This window comes from Mirounga angustirostris, unplaced genomic scaffold (genome assembly GCF_029215605.1).
Source record: "Mirounga angustirostris isolate CCGP_5_RB_7025 unplaced genomic scaffold, mMirAng1.0.hap1 SCAF_13, whole genome shotgun sequence".
Taxonomy (NCBI): Eukaryota; Metazoa; Chordata; class Mammalia; order Carnivora; family Phocidae; genus Mirounga; species Mirounga angustirostris.
The window spans coordinates 87540067-87565760 of NW_026991721.1; the positions used below are offsets into that span (position 1 = coordinate 87540067).

A 25694-nucleotide genomic window follows, 5' to 3' on the forward strand; every position below is an offset into this window, starting at 1 on the left:
GACCTGGTAGAACTCCAATACTAAACATTTGGCTTGGCTACTTCTCCTGTGCAGGGGGAGGGAATGGACAGAGGGATTGGAAGTGACTTCTCCAAAATTTCTCTGGTGTGGGGAAAGGCAGGAAATGGTCTCTCCTTTCTAGAAACGGAAGGCATGGCCAATGAGTCCCCCTTCTCAACACGGTTACCCCAACAAGTAGGCAAAGAAGATGGGGGTTCACTAGGTCTTCTTTTCATCTTAGGCCTCCCCAGGAAGAGGATGCCGAGGATGGCTTTGTTGCTCATCAGGCTATTTCAGGACTCAGTGCATTCTGACCTCTGCAAGCTTGAAACCCTCACCTCCTTCTGAAGTGCTTCCACTGTGCAGCCAAGAAAAGGTGAGTTCAGGGAGAGGAGTCTGCAACATATCCAGTGCTGAGAAGACTCGGAAATTTCAAAGGAGCTCTGGTTTGTTTGGGAACCAATTCAGAGGTTAATTTAGAGAGAGCCTCCTGGTAGGCACAGCTGCTCACACACAAAGCCTACATCATCTTTTATTTTTTTAACTGAAATTGGGTGATACGGCTACAGCACATCTTAAAGATCTTCTGGTTCAATCCTCCTCCCTCATTTTATATATAAGAAAAGTGAATGAATCCTCCAAGGTGCAGGCTTTCTAAACGCTGTGGAGTGTTTTTCCTACTGCCTTGTCAATGAATCAATCTCTGTACCTCTCGTTCTCTTTCATTATTACCCTTTGGTCTGTAATTTCCCATTTTTGAGAGATTAAGTCTTGCTTATTCCACAATGTTTCCCAATCACTGGCCTTCAAGTTCCTGCCCCTTAATTGGCAGTAATCCTCCTCATTCAGGAAGACTATAAGGGGTGTGGCTGGATTAATTTGGGATGGGGTTGTGGGGAGAGAGGATTACTGTTGTCACTCAATCACATTTTTTTAAAGATTTTATTTATTTACTTGACGGAGAGGAAAGAGAGAGAGCATAAGCAAGGGGAGTGGTAGGGAGCCCAGTGAAATCAGGACCTGAGCCGAAACCAAGAATCAGACGCTTAACTGACTGAGCCACCCAAGCACCCCTGTTTTCACTCAATCACATTTTAATATTATAGCTGGGATGCACTAGAAGGAGCCATGGACTGGATGATTTCCAGACTGTTTTCCTGCCTCCAGTATCCCCTCTCCCTACCCCAGGCAAATCTGATCCTATTGGTCTCCTGTTTATTGACCTTTCATGGCCCTCCTTTGATCCTGGGTACCTGACACCTGGGTGTCTTCAGACATAAGTCAGTAATATTAGGGATGCTTCTAATGTATGTTTTCATTTCTGATAATATAAAAATTAACAGACACATTTTCTGGGTCATCAGGATGCTCACCTTCTAACAGAATACTGCCAAGCAATTAAGTGTTTGTGTTTGTGTTTAAGACAGTGGTGGTGACAAGCTGTACTTGTTTAATGCTGAAAGCTAATGAGAAAAGAGCATGGGCCAACTAAATACATACATTATGCTTTCTTTCAAAGTGAAGGTCAAATGACCTCAGTGTTCACCGTATGAATGAAGATTTCCCAGTAGCAGGCACGAAGGGTGTAGTGGAAGTCATCACATGGCACACGGTAACAGAAGTAGGACAAACACAAAAAAGCCTGCACTGTGGTGCTCAGCACCACACAGACCCGCAATTTAGACTAACAACCTAGAGTACCACATCAAACTCTTCAAATTTTTATTTTATTGGCTTTTAGTTTCATGTACATTTAGTTATACATTTCTTTTGATTTTTTTCAGTTTTATTAGAGCCACAAAAACTGCATTCTTTCATATGTGTGTACATATAAAGCTATGCTCTAATAAAAATATTTTAGTCAACATTGAGGGTTGATGTGTGTATCAGTCAGGGTCCCTACAGGAAAAAGACAGCACTTACCTGAAGAAGGATTTAACTGAAGAGAATTTCATGAAGGGGTGTGAGCAGGGTTAAGGGAAAGAACAACAGTCAGTAAGGAATCCGAGAATTGGCAACAGTGGGCTGAGGGGTGAAGATAGGTCTACTGGAATGTAGAAGGAGACAGAACAGCTGGGAGAGGGGATGCTGACAGGAGCTATAGCCTAGAGAAACTGAACTGCTTCCAGAACATGGCACAGTAACAGGGAAGGGATAGGGGAGTAAGTACCTGTTCTCTCTTCCCACCACTCTCTGATCATCCCAGTGCCTCCCCACTGTCCCAACCACGTATAAGCAGAGGGCCAGGGAACCTGGATGGTGCAATCCATAGAGGACAGCCTTCTGGGCCACAGAGCAAGGCAAAGAAGGGTAGAGATGGATGTGGGGGCGGTGGGGAATAACCAGAATGATAGATAGGGATTGTAATTTTTCCTTTTAGAAGTGGAACATACATTATTCAAGTTTGAGAAACACTGTCCTGAAAGCTGACATCCCCAGTGTTGTCCCAAAGAAGCTCCCTTGCCTGGACTTTGCCCACTCCCATCCTATTCCCTTAGCCATGGGAAATCAGCAATTTCAACCCATTTCAACCATGTTTTCAGCCTATCCTTTCTCTCACATTGAATTCCCTGCTAAATCTTAATCCCACCTGCTTCTTTACCTTCAATCTGCAAACAGTAACTTAACTTGCAAGATTTAACACAAATGTCAATCTTCCTATAAAACCCTTCCTGACTCCCTTTAGCACAGATGAAACAATTAACTACTACTCCTCTGGACTCCTAGTACAATACCTGCACACTTGTACGGTAGCACTTAAAACAGGACAATCATGGTTCTCATTAGCACTAGACTCCACTTTCCTAAGGGACAAGGTACAGGTCTTATCTTGCACCAATTAAAAGAGTCTGTCATGTAACAGAACTCAGTAACTACTAGGGAGGAAGGAAGGAAGGAAGGAAGGAAGGAAGGAAGGAAGGAAGGAAGGAAGGAAGGAAGGAAGGAAGGAAAGAAGGAAGGAAGGAAGGAAGAAAGGGAGGGAGGGAGGAAGGAAGGAAGAAAGGAAGGGAGGGAGGGAGGGAGGAAAGGAGGAAGGGAGGGAGGGAGAAAGGAAGTAGAAGGAAAGGAAACATTAAATAAGACCATGTGAGCATCTAAGTTTTGTCAGTATATGATCTTGAGCTTCTCTATTGATCTCACATTCTTATCAATAAAATGAAGAGAATAATACCAGGGACCTCATGGATCTTGAGAATACTAAATGAGGAAAGACAAGCACAAGCTCATAGAACAGTTGCTGACTTTCTGAAGAAAAGGAAGAATATTTATTCATCCACCGTCTCCATATATCCACTGTCTTTCAGTAAATGAAAACATTCGAAACTCTGGTCCAGCCAGTTTTCTAGATCTACCCCTGAGCATAATAGAATAAGTATGTGCCCCAAGGATAGATCCATGGGTATTGTGTTTCCCTCTAGGCAGGGAAAATGCTGCTTGGCTGAGCAGGAAGGAAGAAAGTAAACTGTTAAAGATACGTGGATGGAAACATGTGTTCTTCCTGCTGAAGAACAAAAACCTAGCAGATTTTTTTTTCTTCAGATGACTGAATGACTGACTAAATGAATAAATGGATGAATGAATTTTCTTCAGTAGGTGAATATGCTACTTGCATGACTGGTGTCCCTGCTACCCAGCTAATTTTACTCCTGGAGAGAAATTTTAAACCAGTGCAGAACCCACAGGAACCCCCCAACTATATGGGAAGGAGCAGAAAGATATCAACACCCACTGTCTAAAATCAACTCAAATCAACTCAATCATTAAGTACTTACCTATAAGGTCATTCACCGCCAGAAGATAGCATCCCAACGATAACCCAAAATCAGACTAAAATAAACTGAAAACAAGAAGTATTTGAACCCACAATAGCTAAACTGTGGAAAGAGCCAAGATGCCCTTCAACAGATGAATGGATAAAGAAGATGTGGTCCATACATACAATGGAATATTACTCAGCCATCAGAAAGGATGAATACCCAACTTCAACATCAACATGGATGGGACTGGAGGAGATTATGCTAAGTGAAATAAGTCAAGCGGAGAGAGTCAATTATCATATGGTTTCACTTATTTGTGGAACATAAGGAATAGCACAAAGGACATTAGGAGAAGGAAGGGAAAAATGAAGGGGGGGAAATTGGAGGGGGAGATGAACCATGAGAGACTATGGACTCTGAGAAACAAACTGAGGGTTCTAGAGGGGAGGAGGATGGGGGGATGGGTTAGCCTGGTGATGGGTATTAAGGAGGGCACGTTCTGCATGGAGCACTGGGTGTTATACGCAAACAATGAATCGTAGATTACTGCAACAAAAACTAATGGGACAAGTTCAGCGGGGAAGATGGCAAATGACAAGGATTCTCTGCCCAAGCTTAAGGACCTGGCATTTCTCAAGAACAGGTTGGAACACCTGCAGCAGCGTGTAGATGATGAAGTCAGCAGTGGTGTGAGCCAGGATGGCTCGCTCATGTCCTTCCCATTCCTCAAGTTCTTCTCAGCCAGCCATGTGGTGGCCAAGCCCAGGGCATCAGCAGTATTGGGCTTTGCTGTGGGTACCTGCACTGGCATCTACGCAGCTCAGACACATGCTGCACCCAACGTGGAGAAGACATTGAGGGACTATCTTCGGTCATTGCGAAAGGGGCCTAACTAACTCTGGACTACTGGATCCCATGGGGGAGGAAGGATGAGCACCTTGGGCCTGCAGGTAGAGGCCTTTCAACTGCAGGCACCATATTTGGCTTCCCACCTATCACCCTTTTGCTATCTCCAACTTGCCCATAGCCTTTATCCTTGCTTTCCTTCCTGCAGAGGGTAAACAGTGGCTTATCAGCCAGCAGTTAGGACGTCCCTCCTTAATCCCATGGGACTGGCCCCAAGACTGTGGCTTCTAGGGCCACCAGCCCCATCCTCTTCCAGACCTGACTGTGGAGTTTGAAGCTGACGCTGATTCTCAGTATTCTCTCTAGCGATGCATCATGGCTCCTCCCTCCTGCGAGCTGGCTCCATGCTGATTTTCCCCAAACTTCTTACAATTCCCGCTGCCCCCTTGCTAACTACACAGGCCACCCAGGGGCTGGTTTGGGCACGAGTGTAGAGGATGGCGGTATGCCAGGCCTGGGCCGTCCCAGGCAGGCCCGCTGGACCCTGATGCTGCTCGTGTCCATGGTGCCCATGCCCATTGCTGGCACCATGCCATGTGAACGGCAGCCTGCCCTTCCGGCCCTCCTCGGCCATGCTGCTGACGGAGCCAACCCAGCTATTGCTGTGCGCCTTCTCCCTCTTGGTGGGCTGGCAAGCATGGTCCCAGGGGGCCCCACCATGGCGCCAGGGTGCCCCCTTTGCACTATCAGCCCTACTCTACGGAGCTCACAACAACCTGGTGATCTATTCTGAACGTTACATGGACCCCAGCACCTACCAAGTGCTGAGCAATCTCAAGATTGGAAGCACGGCCCTGTTCTGCTGCCTCTGTCTCCGGCACCGCCTCTCTGCACGCCAGGGCTTAGCACTGCAGCTGGTGCCTCCAGGACCCTGGGGACACCCTTCCTGGACCCCCTGGCCCCATGCCCCTGCATATCGCTCCACTGGACCGACTGCTTCTCATCTTGTCCCGCCCCATCTCGGGCCTGTCGTCCGTGTACCCAGAACTGCTCGTGAAGCGACAGAGGCTGCCCCTAGCACTTCAGAACCTCTTCCTCTACCCTTTTGATGTGCTCCTGCATCTAGGTCTGCATGCAGGTGGTGGCCCTGGCCCGGGCCTCCTGGAGGGTTTCTCCGGATGGGCAGCGCTTGCGGTGCTGAGCCAGGCACTAAACGGACTGCTCGTGTCAGCCGTCATGAAGCACGGCCACAGCATCACACGCCTGTTAGTTGTGTCCTGCTCACTGGTGGTCAATGCCGTGCTCTCGGCAGCCCTGCTGCGGTTGCAGCTCATGGCGGCCTTCCTCCCGGCCACGCCGCTCACTGGTGTGGCTGTGCACCTGTATTATGGCAGCCGCTAGCCCCTGACCACCTCCACCCAGACTCCTGACCCTGTAGATTGGGTACGATCATGAGAGCCGCCTCCCAGGCCTGCCGACCCTTCCTCAGCCGCCAGCCCTGTAACAAGTGCCTTGTGACAAAAGCTGGGGAGGTGAGAGCAGCCAGGTTAGTCTCTGGAGGTGGGTGAATGAAGGGTTACCCCAGGAGACTTGAAGACTGGGTTTGATCCACTCTAAGGAATTGGGGAAGCATCAATACCTAGGCCTTGGAAATGACCCCACCCCCAATGGAGGAGGCTCCCTGCCTCATCCTGCATGAATGCAGTTGTTTCAAGTGGGGTATGGGCACCAGTGGGCTTTCCTTGCCTCCTGTGGTCACCCCAGCAGACCCATTGCCCCCAGGCCTGGTGCGGGCTACTCCAGCCCTGCTTTGGTACATGACTCCGCCATTAGAGACATTCACCCCTCACTGTAATGCAGAAAAGCCCGATTGCCACAGCTTTTATAGTGATCACCCAGGCCACTCTTCCAATTCCCCCCAGCTCCAGCAGCACCTGGAGACAATGCTCCAAGGTCCCTCCACAGCGCTGCTCTCCACACCCACCCAGCCTTCGTTCTGGAAACCCCAGAGAGGGCTGGAGCTTGACTCAGCTCAGGAAATACTGCCCCTGGGCCCTGGCTTAAAGCTACACTTCTGACCTCTCTGCTCACCCCAAAGACCCTCTCAAAGCCCGCTGCCCCCTCTACAGCTCCTAGGAGGTACCGTTCTTCTCACTCTGGGTCCTGCCCCTGCCTAGCAGTGTCCCAGCTCTCAACAGTTTAGGGAAGCTCTACACAGAGTGACCTGGAACCAGGCACAGGGAAATTTGGTGTAGTTCAATCAGTGTCTCTAACTATGGCAGCAATAAAGTCTTAATAAAGTGTTCTGGGGTGCAGGTGGTTCCTGCAATTGGCAAAAAACAAAACAAAACAAAACAAAAACAATTAATGTACTGTATGGTGAATAACATAACATAATAAAAAAAAACAAAAATTAAAAAAAGAGGCTCTAACATCTTTCATGAGTTTTGGTTTTCCACATAAATTCCCAGATGTCCAATGGACCTCTATTCACTCTTGCGTTTCTGCCTCCAAGTCCTAAATGAATGTCAAGTGTCTGTCAGTTGTAGAAAGGGATTTACTCCCAGGCTTGTTCTGTTGGAGACATTGAGCCAATTCTGTGAGTCTCTGGTTAATGAGGCAATTCTACAAGTGCCAATGTTATTTTTTAGTAGACTCAACATATTACAACTTTGCATTGTCACAGTAGAAAACTTACTTTATATAACTTGGGTTTCAGAGGTGTGTACCCTACAGGTGGACCCAACAAGTTCAACAGTGGCTCCTGTTGAATCGGAATTCTTCTGCCACTCAGTTTTGCATGTACTGTTGCAAATGACAAGAGAAGGGGAATAAACCATTTGAGCAAAGAGGGTCGAGTTGAGGGTTCTCTGGGTTGGAGGGTTCCAAAGGTTGCAACTTTTAAAACCTTCTCCAGTTTCTCTATATCTGCTTTAAAATGCAATATGTAAAATCCTAATGACATAGGGCAAGCTCTTGTGAATAGATTGCTTTAAAGTTTTACAATATCCTACTACTTTTATTTGCATCCCACTATAGTGTCTTCTGGCTGATTCATCTGCAGCTTGTGATTCAGTATGTGCTTTAGATCTTTCTTTTGATACTTTCCTGTTTTACCACATCTTAGGTGTTTGGGTTTTCTGGCTTGAAGCGTACTATTTTGTACCTCTTCATTTTGAGTTTTACACAGCTTGTCAAGGTCATGTGAATGATTTGTCAAGGTCATTTTGAATTTTCTTTCTTTGCCATATGGTACACGTTAGGCTCATTTTTACAATTTTCTCATTCTGTACTTTGAACCTGCAATGGTTTGACTATCATCTAGGACCTCTCTCTGAAATGCCAGTTGAAATGCACCTCCAGTTTGCTTACAAATTGACAACTATCTTTTTGGCATGGTATTGGAAAGGATCATTCATCCAACTAACAAGATCATAATTTTTAAGCCTGTAGTTGAAAATATTATTTACACAATAAAAACATCCTTATTGAGATTAAGAAAGATCATTGTCATACTTCATCTGAGAATCAAAACAGGAAACCATATTGGTCTAGAAACCTCACCTGTCAAAGTGAGGTCCATGGACAAGCAGCTTCAGCAGCATCTGGTAGCTTCTTAGAAATGCAGAATTACAAGCCCCACTTGAGACCTCCTGAATAAAAATCTGAATTTAACAAAATCTTGGTGATGCATATGCATATTCAAGTTTGAGAACCAGTGGTCCAGATGATTTATTTTTTTGATAAAGTATCCTATGTTTTCCTAGGTGATTGTAAATTGATAGGTTAATGATTTGCCTTATGATTGCCCAGATATGGATGGGGCTGTAATTTTCAGGGTAATCATTTTTCAAGGATGGCACCACATGTGCCCTCTACAGTCCTCAAAGAATTTTCTACTCCTACATGATTGCTTTATAGAAATATTTAGAAATTGCATTACTACCTCAATGTATTTCATACTTTGCTCTTTCTCACTCCTCTCACACTCAAAGGAACACTTTTTTTTTTCCAAAGGAACACTGAATAGTTGAGCAGTTTATATAAAGAAAAACTAATTACTGACTTTCTTAGCATGGGTACCAAGTGCTACATTCTTAACTGATTGAAAAACGCAATGTTTAAGGAAAATATAAGCATAAACGCACATACCCGCATTGACACAATAGTAATTTGATTCTGAAGACATTGGCTCTTCTAATAAGCTGTTCTTTGATCTCATGAATCACTCCACTTCTCTGGACCATCAGACTTCACTGTGTGATGTAGGAAGTGTGGGCTTATACTGAGAGTCAGGTTGCAATACTAACTCTATTACTAATTATGTGATCTTTGGCATGTTGCTTAATTTCCTTCAGTTTCAGATTTACCATTTGTAAAATAGGAATAATAATGGTACCTATCTCATATGTACTTATGAGAATCAAATAAAATAAGGCATGAAATAGCACCTTCTGGACCATATGGGTTTATTGTTGTTATAATGATAATCAAATGTTATCAAGGTTTCCAAAGATTGAGACCCCCCCAAAAATTCATTCAATATTTTATGTCCAGTGCCCAGCATATAGTAGGGACTCATTTAATATGGGTTGAATTAATGATCAAATAAATGATAGATGGATGAATGGATAGATGGGTCTAGGTTTCCTAAACTATAAAATGAGAAAATTTCACTAAATAATTACCAAATTCTCTTCTAATTTTGAATTTTTGACCAATATTATACATAATCTCTGGGTTTGTGTTTAGCACTGACTTCCAGATAAATCCCAATCTTAAAAGCAAGAATATGGGCATGTTCAGGAGAAAAATTTTGCTATGGCCGAGGATAAAGTTACTAAGCACACTAGAGGAAGCCAGGGGACAAAACTGTGATATCCCAGGGAACACGTTCAGCCAGTCATTCTGGTTGTGAATGTCATCCATTGTTGCTTTCAGCAAACCAGGGATCCAGAAAATAGGTAAGTGCTAATGACCCCAAGGAAAAAGCAGCCTATCTATTTTCATACGCACACCTAGAAGAAATTATACCTTCCTGACAACTTGATTTAGATGAAATGTCATGAGAAAAAGAATGTGCTCAATTTTTCAACGGGGAAAAAAAAATGCAGTAGGGAACTCTGTCAGGTCTTGGGGGTGGAGATTTTCTTGATATTAAGCTGATGATGCCCTGTGTGTAATATCAACCCCTTGACTTTTATTTGTATAAAAATAGTGTTTCTTCCCAGGTTCAAGCATGTGTAATTATTGTCCATGCTTGGAACCTGATCCCATCAGAGCAAGAGGTAGGAAAATATTTCTTGAATGGAATTAACCCTCACACCTACAATTCTGGGTAGAAGATAGAACAGGTTTAGGTATTTTTACTTTATGGAACAAGATATCAAGGCTCTGAAGGGTGAAAAATTGTTCAAGTGCACTTGGTAAATAGTAGTAATGTTAGATCTTGAACCACTGACCATTTCCCCGAAGTCAATGCACTACCAGAACACCACACTGCCTTTCTGTAGCTACAGAAGCTGGATTGGAACCAGGATTCACTCATTTGATTAATATTTGCTGGGTACATGCTAGGTACTAAATAAATATATAATGATAAACAAATCAAGCATACTTATTGCCTCAGGTAACGTTGTTGGGAGCTATGTAGTCTGATAAAGGATAAAGATACATTGTCCACCTCCCACCATGGCTATTCTTTGGTAATTAGATAACCCATTTTAAACATTTTGAAAAAACCTATAACCTCTCAAATGACCTGATGATAGACTTTCAAATGGGAAGGCTTTGTGACCAGGCAGCCTTCCATGTAAATCTCTCTTCTACTGCTTGTTGGCTGAATGACCTCGGGAATGAATGTCAGAAGGTTCATCTTTCTGAACATCAGTTTTGTCCCCTGCAAAAATTGGGGTATAATGCACATTTTGAGAAGTCATGAGAATTAAGTGAACTATAATTCAAGAAAGCCTGGAAGGTGGGTCCTAGCATATAACAGGAGCTCAAAAACTTCATTGTCCTCCCCTTCTTTAATTCCTATCCTACAAATCAATGGCAAGCACCCTGTTTTTCTTCGCAGACATAAAGTCCTATGAAAAGCAAACAAAAGAGGAATTAGAAAGAAGAAACAGTGGTTGGATGCCTAATTGGAATACATTTGAATTGCCTAATTGGTCTCCACATTTCAACAAAAGAGACTGGATGATATCTTCCCAGTGGTCCCTGAAACATCCGAATAGGTGGCTCAGAGCCACTGAACATGTGGTTTATCTCCCTGCAAGAGCTTTAGCAAGGGGGCAGCCTTGATTGCACATATAAGAGCCTTAGGGATGGCTCTCCCAATGAAACCAAAGAGTGGAGTGGGCAATCACCATGGATTTCTGGCTCCAAGCATTCTGTGTGCCTATATAAAACACTGAACATTTTTGATGAAAATATGATTATTACAAATTACTATGGTACTTCTATGATGTGTTCCCAATCTGCCCTTTTTTTTTTTAAAGATCTTATTTATTTATTTGACAGAGAAAGACACAGCGAGAGAGGGAACACAAACGAGAGAGGGAACACAAACGGGGAGTGGGAGAGGGAGAAGCAGACTCCCTGCCGAACAGGGAGCCCGATGCGGGACTCGATCCCGGGACTCCAGGATCATGACCTGAGCCGAAGGCAGTCGCTTAACCAACTGAGCCACCCAGGCGCCCCCCAATCTGCCTTTCTATTCTATTTCACTATTTTTTCCTCCTTAAACACCCTGTACTCAATCCAAACTGAAATATTTGATTTTCCTTCCACTTGTTCTGAGTTTTTATGACTTGGATCATGCTATTTTCTCCCCATGGAATAACTTTTTCCCTTTGCTACTTCAAATCTTATCTATCTAACAAGACTCAGGCCAAACACTCCTTTTCCATCAAGCTTTCCCTGAAATTCCTGTCCCATAGCCACCTGGAATTAAACTCTGTCTGCTCCGGTCTCTCATTGTACTTCATATCTATTTCTTGCTGCACACTCTCTTTCTATCTTGTATTAATGTTATTCCTGTGTGTGTTTTATCTTCCCTTCTAGATCTGAACTTCCCTAAGGCGGGAACCATATTGGACTCAGTTTTATGTCCTGATGGAACCAAGGACAGTGACTGACATATAATGAAGGCTAAACAAATACTCATGAAATGAATGCAAATAATGGCAGCAGTGATGATGATGATGATGAAGATGGTGAGCAACTATGTTAATTGCTAAATTCCTGTGTGTCAGGGCTTCTTCTTGGGTTCTTTTTATGGCTTCTCTCACTGAATCCATTCAGTAAACCTCTGCAGTGGCTATAGTTAGTCTTCATTTAATAGATTACGAATTGAGGCTCAGAGATAGATGATGATTCACCTACCGAAAGTCCAAAGCTAGGAGCAACAAGAAATGGGGTTTTAACCAAGTTCTTCTAGATACTATTAAGAACTATAATAATTACTGTGATAGTGAACTTTATGTGTCAACTTAACTGGGCCACAGGGTGTCCAGATTCAATATTGTTTCTGGGAGTGTCTATGAGGATGTTTTCGGATGAGTTAGCATTTGAATCTGTGCACTCAGTGAAGTAGATGGTTTTCCTCAGTATGGGAGGGCATCCTCCAATCCCTAAAGGGCCTGAAGAGAACAAGAAGGTAAGGAAGGAGTTCACTCCATTTTCTTCCTTCCTCACTGCTTGAGCTGAAACATTTCATCTCACTCATCTTCTGCTGCGCTTGGACTGGGGTTTCCACCATTGGCTCCCCTGGTTCTCAGGTCTTCAGACTTGGAATGGAAGTACAGTTTTCCTGGAACTCTGGCTTGCAAATGGAAAACTGTGGGACCCCTTAACCTGCACAACTGCAGGAGTCAACTCCTCATAATAAATTAAGTGATAGATAGATAGATGATAGATAGATAGATAGATAGATAGATAGATAGATAGATAGATAGATAGATAGATATCCTATTGGTTCTGGTTCTGGTTCTCTGGAGAACCCTGACAAATATATAATTCCCTAGCTCACCTCCTCCTTTGTTCTTATGTTCCCATAATTTTAGGAAAGCATTCCTGTAATTTTAGAATTATGTTGCTTCTGAAGAAATCTTTCAGACTCATTTCTTCTTTATATTCTTTTTTTGCCCCCTCTCTTTCAAAAATGAGGCTTTTAACAACCACTTAGTGAAAGGATATCTGTGGTTAATTCTGACCAGAGCAGAACTAAAAGGACACCCCCCACTGAACAGACACAAACCTTTGATGCATACTGAGTCCCAGCTGAATCAAGTGCTTTCAACTTCCTTTTAAAAGGAGTTATTCCCGCAGGAGTCTATTTAAAGCCCTGTAGATATTAACAAAAGCAGACAGCTTGGAGCATTGAGGATGGTGAGAGAGAGAGGGGGGATCCCCAAGTTCCTCCTTCATCCCACAGGTCAAGTGAAGGTGGGGCATCTTCTTGAAGAGTGTGCCTGCCCTAAAGAAGTGCATCTATCTTCACCACTTAGCATTCTAATGAGGAGACACATAGTTACATATGATCAAGGGCTCAAATGTGTGACTCCCATATACTTCAGGCAGCATAACTAGAGAAGGGAAGAGAAATAATAATAAAAAAAAAAAATAGCCTGGGGTCTGGCACAAGTGTAGGGTGTGATGGCGAGAGAAGAGGGTGATGGGATTTCAGACTATCTGAACCCTCTACAGCTCATCTTCCCCTCCAGAATGGTCCTTTGGGGTTCAAGGGCAGGCAGAAGCAGTACAATTGGGGGGTTCATTAAAATGGTGTGGGTTGCATTTCTACTAAAGTTCTTAACACATGGATAGTGAATAAGGATCTCAGTCATTCCTTGACTTGTCCTCCCCCTCTTGCATTGCCATAGACCATTGTCTTACTTTGTGTTGGGCTCTCTGTCTAGTCCAGGGCACTATTTTCTCTGTATTCTGCATTTCCTCAGCATTTCTGCTTACACCTTCCATACACAAACACGGCACGTGGCCTTACACTTTGTGGATACTCAAGAAACTTTTTTGGGGGGTGATTTTACAGAGACAGTCTAGTCTTTTTATATTTGGCACTTAGCACCTGATCAATAAATGCTGGCTGGAATGGAATGAGGGGTGTGTGGCCAAAGAAGGGTCTTTTGAAGCTCAACGACCTCAGTTGCTTGATTTCAGATAGCTGTTGTGCCTTGGCAAGAAGGTATCCACTTCCAAATTTGAAGCATAAATTCCATTTAATTAGTGACATGAACTAGATGCCCACAGCTGCTGTTTCTTGCAGTGGCCAAGGGCCTGGGGGCAAAATAGCAGCAATGAGTGCAAAATAAATCAAATGGGCAGGGAGAGAAGAAGGGGCACAGATGGGCTCCACAGACCCCTTCCTACTCCCCTGATCTTGACCCGGTAGAAGTGACATCAGAGATGCAGAGACACATAGCTCCTGGCACACTGGCCTTTAGATTTCTCCAGGAGGGCTCTTGGGGGCCCAGTAGACTTTCATCTTTTTTATTCTCATACAAATAAACAAAGAGAAGCTATGAAGCAGCATAGTTTAGTGGACTGAACATAGAATTTAGAATCAAAAGACTGAGTTTAACACTTGACTCTATCTGTAGACGCTAGCCTCTTGCCCTTAAGACACTCCCTTCACGGCTTAGAGCCTTAGTTTTCTAACCTGCTAAATGAGATGACAGTTCTGGTCCTGCCCACCTCGAGTGAGTTCATGTATAGCAAGTGTTAAGTAAAACGCATCATATCGATGCAGATGAATGAACAAATATTTACCAAATAAGGGCCATGGCTTACTGTCCTATCAGGAACTTTTCTGCTCAATAATCTCATCCATTTTTGACAATACTCCTGTGTAGTTATACTGCCCTCAATTTACATGGGAGGAAACTAAAGATAATTTTTATATTTGCCAGAAGTCACAGAGTTCACACATCTCGATTCACAATCCCTTTCAACCTACCAACTCTTCATCTACTCTATGTCTCTACTCCCATGTAAACGGTGCCACCGAACCTGATGCTAATTCCCCCTGTGGTTCACATCTGGGCTTAAAGCTTTAAAGTGTAATACAGTTACCACCCTCAGAGCCTCCAGATTCAGGTGTGATTCACTCAGCCCTCAATCCACATGTTCACACTCTGTGTAAAGCATTATTTCAGGTTCTGTGGAATGTTTTAAAATGTATTTATAAATGCAGTGTCTCCCTTCCTTCATGGAGCTAGCATTCTAGAAAGAGAAACAAACCAGGAAAAAGTATTCATACTAGCATATATCACAAGCAGATGGCAACAACAACTGGTATTGATCATTTACTATATACCAAACTCTCTTCTAAGCATTTTACATATACTAGTCGTGGAAATAAATGAAGACCATCCAAATGAGGAAAAGCAATTCATTCAGAGCTTGCTATGGCAAGGGAGTCAGTCACCATCACTTGCATTTGGCGGAGACTCAACTGCAGGCAGAGGAGCAGGACAGCTTTGTAGAGGACAGGAAGGAAGGCTGCAGGTGTGCCCCAGCTGGAGGTTGTTGGTATGGGTAAGCTGGAGGGTGGCTAGTTAGAAGTAAGATACCTTATGTGACCGCTGAGGGGAGCATATTTGGTTTTCTCCACTTGGTCCTAAGTTGGAAGTGTGGGCAAAAATCAAGGAAGTTGGCAATTATTGATTAACTCTTGACCATTAGGAGCTGATTGGTATAGAGGCCATGGTTTGATTTCCTGAACTAATCACTGAAGATTGTGGGGTCTTATATTTTTTACATATCATCTGATCATTCTCTGTTTGTCTATTCCTCGTTTTATAATTCACTTAAAGCTCACAACAATCATGGGACATAGACACTGTGCTGGCCAGAAGAAACTGAGGCACAGAGAGATTAATTAACCTGCCCAGAATCACATAACTAGTAAGAGGCAGAACAGGATTCTAACCAGTTTCCTCCAGAACCCATACCCGCAGGAACTATGCTAATATAGTTGAATAGGAAAAGATTAACAACACAAAAGGAAATGGGCAAAGAACAGAGCAGAGAGTTTACAAAAAAGAAATGCAATAACCCTTAATATAAAAATGGATGCACAGCCTCAATCAAATTAAAGGAAATAGAAACTAAATTACAATCAGAAACTCTTATTATTTACCTATCTAGTTGGCAAATATCAAAAAGTTTGATGATATACATTGGCAGTGAAATTGTAAATTGAGAAATCTGTGAAGGGGAATTTGACAATATCTATCAAAATTACAAAGATATCTCTCCTTGACCAAACAGTTTTATTCCTGCACATTTATTATACAGATACTAACCCATGAGTGAAATGACATACATACAGGGATATTCATTGTCACATTTATCAGAGCAAACACTGGAAATGACCTAAATGACCATCAACAGAGGGCTGGTACATCCCTAACTACATAGGCACTTACTGTTCCGCATGCTTTACATGTATCAATTCCCTTAATCCAGATAACAGCCCTATGAGGTGGGTACTCTCACTGTATCAGCTGATTAGATGAGTCAGTCAAGGTAGAGAGAGGTTAAGTAAGTTGCCCAAGGTCATACAGAGGGTTTAGACTCAGGCAGTCTGGCTCCAGTCCGTTCTTAACCACTATGCTATACCCAACAGCTATTAAAAGAATACTGGGTGACGCGCATTAAAAGGAGGGCACTTGACGGAATGAGCACTGGGTATGATATGCAACTGATGAATCACTAAACTCTACCTCTGAAATTAATAATACACTCTATGTTGATTAAATGATTTTAAATTAAATAAATAAATAAATAAAAGAATAACATGATTCTATATGTACTAGTCAATAATGATCTCCAAGGTATGTTATAAGGTAAAAAACAAAACAAAACAGGGGCAAGCTACAGAATGATATGCATGTGTGTTTATTATGTGTGTATATATACATATGTATACATGGATATGTATAAAATATATTCAGAAGTATATCCAACTTGGTAGGGGAACTGAAAGACAGGGATGAGAAGGAAATACTTTTACCATAAAAATTTATCTTTTGAAGTTTGGATCATAGACATGTTTTCCATTAAAAATATAATTATAAACACTAATTCAGCTCATATCACTCTCTTGCTGGAGACCCTTTAATTGCCTCCTATTGCACTTAGAGCAACCAGCTTCAGACTCCATAGCACAGACAACAAGGTCCCACCTGATCTATGCTTTCTTCTAATGGAGTGTGCAACCCTCCTGGCTTTCTCTGACTAGCTTCTCGGGTCTTCTTTCATAGCTTAAACATGACAAACCTGTTCCTGCTTCAGGCCCTTTGCACATGCTGTGTCTTCTGCCTACTATCCTTTTCCCATGTATAGCAATAGCTCCGCTATGTCTTATTCTATAGGCCTTGACTTAGCTCCACAAGCGTTCAATTTAAAGATATTTCCCCCATTCTCATTTTTTTTAAGTTTTTTTTTTAAGATTTTATTTATTTATTTGCCAGAGAGAGAGAGCAAGAGAGCTTGAGAATACAAGCAGGAGGAGCAGCAAGCAGAAGGAGAAGCAGACTCCCCACTGAGCAGGGAGCCCGATGTGGAGCTCGATTCCAGGACCCCGAGATCATGACCTGAGCTGAAGGCCGATGCTTAACCGACTGAGCCACCTAGGCGTCCCCCCATTCCCATTATTTATCACAGTACCCTGTTTTATTTTTTTCAAGTAGCTCTATTTATAAGCTGTAATTATTTATTTTGAGTCCACATTTTTACTGCCTTTGTAATTTTTATTTAACTAGAATAAGACTGCATTTGTCTACTTTTACATGATCGTGCTAACACATAGCACAGTGCTTGGCAAATAATAGGTATTCAATAAACGTTTGGTTAATTGATGAATTAATTAACTAATTAAACCTGTTGTTCACATAGAAAGAAACCCAGCATGTATGGGGATTCAAAGGACAGGATTTCCAGTCCCAGCCTACAGTATAAGTAGGAGACAGGTTTTCACAGGAACTCTTCCAGCCACTTATTGAAAGGGTCCCCAAAACTCTTGAATGGCAGTTGTCGTATGATCCGTTGGTGGGGGGGAGACAAATGCATAAGTTTTAAAGTTAGATGGGTCAGCATTCAGATTTATGTCTAGATGCACTTTCTGTGACTTTGGGTAAAAATTATTTAGCACCTATGAGCTTGAATTGTGTCATGCAAAATCGGGATGGTGGAAATAGTGTGAGGATGAAATAAAACAAAAACATCCATCTTGGCTGATGGTAGTCCCTCAATTATCAGTAATTATATGAGTGCTACCTCTATCCCTCTCTTAAATGCACAGGTGACTTTGGAAGCCAGGGAGAGACTGCAGCTAGAAGAAGGCAAAGCAGACTTGAAGGCCTGGCATTCCTCAAAGTCTAGAAGGAGGGTCCTTCCCCCAAGACCACTCTTACTGTTAGTTCTCTGGGCCTGGTGATAATGATGATGATGATGATGATGACGATAGGATGGTAGCAAACTCTAAAGCTACTAGAATAGTCCTCGATATACTCTCTCAGCCTTGCAGCACAGAGCTGCATTTCCATAAAGAGTTCAGTGTGTCCCCACTGATTGCTATTTCATTAGTATTACCCAAGTTCTGTTGTAGTAATAAATTCGGAGCACAATGACTACATAGCAGGTCCTTTCAAATGCTTTGATGAAGGAGGATTTGGATGTCATTTTTTTTTTCGTATTATTCCATTTCTCCTTGGGCTGTGGAACCAAAGTTGGCTGAATCCTGTGAAGCACCAAGGTGATCACTGACCTGCCTTTTCCCTCAGTCCCAGAAGATCAGAGAAGCTGAGTGCGCCAAGGAGGGGCAGACTCCGGGACTTCAGACAGGCCTGGGCCCCAGGGGGAAGCCTCAGAGGGGCTCAGGCCACTTGCACGCAAGTCACGCTTCCCTCTGACAGTCTGTCATGACTCATAGGAATGATCACAAGGAACTCTACATGGCAGTGCCCTTGGAGATGGCATCCTTGTGGCCCACCTGGAAGGGTATAATCAAGACTGAGGGGAGCGGGAGGCTAAAACATCCTGAGTGGCTTTGCTCATTGCCACAGGAGGGGTGTGGAGTCCTGGTGCACTCTTTTCCTGAGACACACTTCCAGGCCCCTCAGACTTCTTCCCACCAGCCAGGAGGAAGAAGTAAGTTAAGTAGCTATCCAGAGAAAGACAGAGTTCTGCCAGCCAAACTCATCAGTCTGTCTTCAGGCTCTGAGAGTGTGAAATGGAAATGGATGGTATCCAGGGAGCCTGCTCTGATTTTATTATTTCAAAATGTTCTGGACACAGATTAACTCCCTTTGCCTGGTGTTTGGCTGTTTTTCTTCTCTTTCTTCTTCCAGGGGATGGGGACATGATGCTCAGTGATAAATTCATGGGACAGCAGTATGTCTCCACCGCGCCCTCTCGACATGCCTCTCTTGTCCCTTCTGGACGGAGATGCTCCATCTCAGATCCATGCCCTCACTGAATCAAACCAGACACACTCCTTCAATGCCGCCCCAAACAGCCAAGTTGCACTTGTCAGGGAGAAGGGAAGAGGGAGAGGTGAAGGGTGGCTAGTCCTCTCTGTGTGGGGGCGGGTGGCACACATCAATCTCCCAGTGGTCTGCTTCCCATCCTTAGAGGGTTTCCATCCATGGTACAGAGATACAGACGGTCTTCCTCTGGTAATGTTTAGCTGTTTTGCTTCCAGCACCTCGAGGAACCCTGGCAGGAGGTGAGTCACCTAGAATGAGTGATGATGCTGGCCTCCTCTGAGCTGGAGCCAAGGGAAGTCACAGGAAATACTCCCGGCATCATCTGTGCAGAACATAGATGTCTGGAAAGTAGGCAATTTCCCTGCAAAGCAGCCTCGGCAGTGTCAAGGGTTAATTTGAATAAGGCAGTGCGGGCATGGAAGCACCTGAGTTCTCCCTTTTCAAGAATAAACTCTCTTCATTCGTTGAGCATTTGTATCAGCCTTAGTTTCTCCATCTGTTCAATGGCATGACTCTTAACCAAATGAATAATGTTCTTTTTTGTTTTTTTCACATGTCTCGTAAGCTATTTTAAATCCTTTGGTTTCCTTTAATATGTACAGTATCTTCTTTTCCAAGGCAGCATGGGATAGTAAAGAAGCAGAGTTTAGGAGAGAATACCAGCTCAGCTCTTGGTTGTCCAACATTGGGTAAGTTGTGTTACTTCTCTATGCCTCAGCTTTCTCATTCGTAATGGAGGATTAATACTGTCTCCTCGGGGCGAGATGAGATAAAGATGTGAAATAGCTTAACATGGGTACTCCATGTTAAGTGATCTCACTAACTGCTGGCCAGGGATGCGTTTTACCTAAATATTCAATCCCCTTCCGTGCCTAGCACAGTGTTGGCACATAGTAAATAGATACTCTGAAAATATCTGCTAATTGGTATCCTTTCAAGCTTCAAGGCAGAACAGAACTGTATCCACTAATGGTGTTATTCTTGCAGAATGATTTTATAACCCCATTAGTCTGAGAGAACGAAATGGAGCTAAAAATGTTCACGTCAAGAGTTGTAGTATCCAGGCCACTAAAACATTTAATTTTTTCTTGTCTCCGTCAAGTGCCAACATGTGAGTGAATTCATCTTGACTCTCCATTTTGATGTCTTTCTCGATGTGAAACCCACTCTGAGAATGAGCTGATGACACCCAAACCGTATCCTATTAACACGTCTTCCTTTTGGAACCTGCTGATACTTTACAGAATGTCTTCGGGTGCGTTGCAGAGAAAACGCCTGTGACAAAGGAATCTGGGCTTTGATCAGAATTGTTTTCCTTTGCACTTCTCTCTAGGCACTGGGGAGAGTTTGCACCAGCAACAGATTGCCACAGTTATCAGTGGTTCTCATGAAAATCAAGGTGAAATATTGCTTCTGTTGTTCCTGCATTTCTGGTCCAAAACACCGTTCCTAGGGACGGCAAGCCATGCAAAGGGCTTGTGTTCTGGTACGTGTGCGGTCTGGCTCTGACCACCTTGCAACCGAGGCTTTGACCATTTTGTGAGGTCTGGTGTCCTCACTGGGACCTGAATCAGCCCTGATCTGGGAAAGTAGGGCCACTTCGCACCATCAGCAGGTTCAGCCCAACCCCAGCCTGAAAGTCTGATCCTATCCCCAGGCGAGGCCATGTAAGTCCCCTAGATCAGAGTTTCTACAATTCCCATTCTGACAACATTTATGCATCAGACAGCCTGCATTATCTCATCCACCCTTCTCAAAAGCCCTGTAAGGCAGGTAGTAGTGTGATTCCCTTTTAACTTATGAAGAAACAGAAGCTCAGAGAGGTTAAATCTCTTGTCCAGGTCCAATAGCCAGGAAGTATTGGAGCCAATTGGTAGGACATGGGGGAGCTTTGTTTTTAACCCCTTCCACACTACTATCTCCCAGCTCTGCCTCTCCTTGTCCTACAGCCTAATCTACCCGATACAGCAGTCTTCTTCAGGACTGGACTTCTTGATCTTGTTCTCTATACAGAGCTTCTCAAACTTCAATGTGCATCTCAATTACTTGTGAGTGATGTGGGGAAAGGGAGGGCTTTACAGAGAAGGAGGGGGAAGGGCATTCTAGGCAGAAAGAACAGCAGGAGGAAAGAATTATAGACAAGAACAATCAACCATCAGGAGACCTTCACGTAGCTCAGCCCATCTGGCACTGGGTCAGTCTTCCTGGCAGTTCCCACCCTAATAACATCCTAGATGGCCAGGACCATGCTGTCCAGCTGAGGTAAGAGTTACAGATGGGGCCTGACCACTAGGGATGCAGGTGACATGAAAAGAAACCGGATGTGAGTTACCAGAGAAGGGTACACGGAGCTGGAGGGCAAATCGCAAAGGCCAGTCTAGACGTGGATGGAACTGGTTTAACATAGATCTGGTGTCCTAAGTTTCAAAGCGAATCCAACCTATAGCACGTCTATCCCCTCCAGGATCTGCCAAGCAAAGTGCTGGGTACACAGGTTCCTGGCAGGGAGGCAATCCTTGGTTGAGATATTGGAAGCCAGCCTTGGTGTCCGGGCCTGTGTTCACTGGATGTTTGCTATTGAAAACATGGTGTGGGACACAATATCACCTCTGTGGTATTCTTGCCAAAAACACATAACCTGAATCTAATTATGGAATATCAGCCAATCTCAAATTGAGGGGCATTCTACAAAATAAATGGCCTGTACTATTCAAAAGTGTCAAGGTCAAGAAAGACAAATACAGCAGAGCAATTGTTCCAGATTACATGAGACTCAGAGACACAGCAACCAATGCAATGTGTGATCTCGAATTGTATCCTGGATCAAGGGGGAAGATCTCTGTAAAGGACGTTATTGAAACAATTAAAAATTTTTGAATACTGCCTGTTTTAGATAATAATATTGACCAACATTAAGTTTCCAGATATTGATAAATATAAGAAAATATCCTTATTCTTAGGAAATACCATGTACTGAAGAATTTAGAGGTAGAAGGGTACCATGTCCCCAGCTTACTCCCATATAGTTCAGAAATATATAATGATATAAATATGTGATGAGAAAGAAAAGAGTGCAAAATTGTTGAATTTTAATTTGGGTAAAAGTATATAGTGTTCTTTGTACCATTCTTGCAACTTTCCTGTAAATCTGAAATTGTATTTATTTTTTTAAGTTCCAAAAAAAGAAAGAAAGAAAGAAAAAGACCTGAGATGTATAAGAAGAAAGAATGGGTCTTTAACCAGCAATTTATTAGAATGACAGACTCTCAGGCTCCCTACAGGACCCACAGAATCAGAATCTACATTTTAACAATATCCCCATGTGATTTATATCCACATACAAGTTTGGGAGTCTTCATCCTATTACACCCCAGGCTGGCCACCTGGTCCTGGTTGTCAGATATCTCAATCACAAATCACATCTAAGCTATATCCCAAACTCCTATTCATCCCTCAAAATACAGTTCAGGAATCATCTTCTGTATGAAAATGTTTTTTCCCCTGCCTACAGCTCCCTTCTAAGATACTGAGCTGTATACAGTGCTTTCTAAGAACATTTTTAATTGTCTCCCCATTTTCCACATTACATTGGAATTCAGTTTCATTTTTCTATTAGAATAAAATACTTATTCTTTGTGTATCCTCAGCACTGAGTCAGGCAAAACGCTGGTTTTAGGGAACTTTTGAGTGTATGAATGAATAAATACGTAAATGAATAAATTTAGCTCTGTGTTGTCAACCCCCACGTTATATTTAAGGCTCCAGGAATATACTGCTGGAGTCTCAGAAGGGACCAGAGGTAATTTAGATTTGAGCAGACACGAGGTATCTCACCAGCAGGGAACAAAGGAGTTGATAGGAAGAGAAATTCCAGTGTGTAGATATCCAACCTCTAAGCCAATGTTGCTCCAATGCACTATGAAGATAACTAGTTTCAAGTTTCCTCCCAATTCTTAGCAGTTGTTTAAATTGCCACAGGCTTTATGACCCAGTAATGCATTGTTATAGTAACAATTCATTGGTAATGTCCACATGCCACAAGATGTGTGGGTGTTCCAAAAATACAATAAATAGCAAAAGATACGCTTAGCCAATACAATGCTTTAATCATGGTTAGGGGGTGGGGGGGCAGGGAGAAGACAGGCCAAAGAGACAGATATTAGGACAGGCTTGTTTGAAAGCATGTGACATTGTTATCCTAATGGATCTGCGCCTTTAAGAGACAGCCCTTTCTCTCAGCTCCGGCAGGTGCAAGCGGCGACACAGGACAGAACATCAGAAAACTCAAATGACGGAAAGGAAAGGAGAGGCTTTGGTTTGGAAGGCATGATCTCCCCCTCTTGCCTTCAAATACACAATAAAGGATGGATTTATAATGAGCTGCTTCTATCCACGAAGTAAAGCAAATTTAAAAGGACCTACTAGTTACAATCCAGCCTCCCCAGTGTTTTCAGTAAAAGGATAATTTCGAATATCAAACCGAAGCATCCTAGGGTATGTAAGGCTGTGTGGACTCCAGGTCTTTCAATACAGACAAGATCTGCTATCATAGTACTTGCAGAAGAAATATTTTATTTTAACTCAACGTGGGACTTTTTAAGAATTACCCCAGGAAAGGGGTTTCGCCAAAAACTGGAGCTTAATTTAATGAGGGTGAAAAGTTTAAGAAAGAAATATAAAAGGAAAGTCTTGAAAGCACAGAAGACACTTGGAGCAGAAACCTGTGCCCATCTAGTTGAAACATATCAGCAATGGCAGTGAGCAAAATCAGCCCTTATGAAGTTCTGAGCCTCTCTCTGGTGATTTTCTGTGAAACTCTCACCAGCCTCTGCGTGAGCCAGAAGCTTCTCACATGTGCAAAGAAGAGCCATGTAGGATTGCTTGAGGAAGTTTATTTATTTTAATACCTACTGTGTGCTAGATAACTTCATTTATGTCTGTGGGGAGGCAGCCTAACCTCTATTTTGCCCCTATAAAACCACAAAGAGACCAGAGTGACCTGTCCAAGATCACAGTCTTCAGAAAGGTCCCATCTCTTGACTTGAGTGAGGCCACAGCAGCCCTTTAAAAAGCTATCTCTATTTATAGAGCAATCAAGTCACCTCTCTGGTGCTTCTTCCCACTCACCCTCTAAACCTTCTGGCCCTGCAGGTTTGCAGACAGACGCCTGCTCTGATCTTCACTTGGGACCCACTTGCATCTGCTGGCCCCCAATAGATTTATCATTTCAGCCTCCTCCTTTGATTCAAAGGCTACTTTCACTCATGACGTGCCTTCAATCCCTTTTGGTTCTCATTGTAGCAGCCCTGGGCCCCTGCACCCAGCAACTTTGCCCAGACCTTAAATTTGGACTCCATTGATTAAGAATGTGATTTACGTTCCCCTGAGAATGACCATCATCAAGAAGACAAGGGAAAACAAATGTTGGCATGGATGTACAGAAAAGAGAATCCTTGCATCCTGTTGCTGGGAATGAAAACTGGTGTAGCCACAATGGTAAACAGTATGGAGTGTCCTCAAAAAATTAAAAATAGAACAACCATGTGATCCAGCAATTCCACTTCCAGGAATCTATCCAAAGGAAATGAAAACACAACTCAAAAAGACATCTGTACCCCCATGAACATGGCACAACTATTTCCAACAGCCAAGACATGGAAGTAACGTAAGTGTCCATTGAGGCATGAATGGATAAAGTTGTGGTCTATATATACAATAGAGTAGTATTCAGACATAAAAAGTGAGGAAGTCTTACCATGTGTGACAACATAGATGGACCTTGAAGGCATCATGCTAAGTGAAGTAAGTCAGAAAGAGAGAGACAACTACTATGATCTCACTTATATGTAGAATCTAAAAAATAAACAACAAACAGACAAAAAGCACCAAACTCCTAGAAAAAGGGATCAGATTTGTGGTTACCAGAGGGAGGAGGGGGAGAAAAGGGAATTGGAGGAAGGTGGTCAAAAGGTACAAACTTGCAGTCAGTACTGGGGATGGCAGGGACAACATCCTGACTGTAACTAACACGGCTGTAGGATGTATAGCAAGGTGTTAACAGAGCAGATCCTGAGTTCTTAACACAAAGAGATTTTTTGTCTTTTTTTTATTGTACCTCTAAGAGATGATGGATGTTAACTCAACCTATTATGGTACTCATTTCACTATATATGTAAATCAAAACCATCATGCTGTTTGCCTTAAACTTATACAGTGATGTACATCAACTAGTTCTCAAGAAAACTGGAGGGAAAATTCCAACAGAAAACAAAAAGAATGTGTCATTATTACAATGTTGACAGGCCTGAAAATTTCCTTGATACCATGTATGAAGAAAAGACCGTGTTAAGCAAATGAATGATATCAACAGAATCCAAGGGAAGCAAGCAGGAGGGCCTGGGGAGAACTCAGACTATTTCACTGGAGAAGGGCAATCTAGAAGTGGCCAGAGTGGACTGGAAGAGTAAAAGGGCTATGATATGATGGGGTGATGAAAAAGCAGGAAATCAGGAGCAACTTCTTAACCTATTTCAGTGAGAGAGAGGTTTTCAAATATTGTGCATTCTGCGTCAGA

At 43.0% G+C, this 25694-nt stretch overlaps 1 protein-coding gene and 1 pseudogene across 1 annotated transcript; both read left to right on the forward strand.

The window, feature by feature from the left end:
• The first annotated feature begins 4342 nt into the window (after window positions 1-4342).
• LOC123856727 (SLC35A4 upstream open reading frame protein-like) lies at window positions 4343-4654 on the forward strand. The gene has a single exon (XM_045892846.3). It carries the CDS (start codon window positions 4343-4345, stop codon window positions 4652-4654), a length of 312 nt encoding a protein of 103 aa, XP_045748802.1.
• A 33-nt stretch (window positions 4655-4687) lies between these two features.
• LOC123856561 (probable UDP-sugar transporter protein SLC35A4) lies at window positions 4688-6005 on the forward strand (annotated as a pseudogene).
• Window positions 6006-25694: the final 19689 nt, after the last annotated feature.

What these genes read in the sequence shown, in the direction of transcription:
- LOC123856727 (XM_045892846.3), top strand. Translation starts at nt 4,343, where the DNA reads ATGGCAAATGACAAGGATTCTCTGCCCAAGCTTAAGGACCTGGCATTT.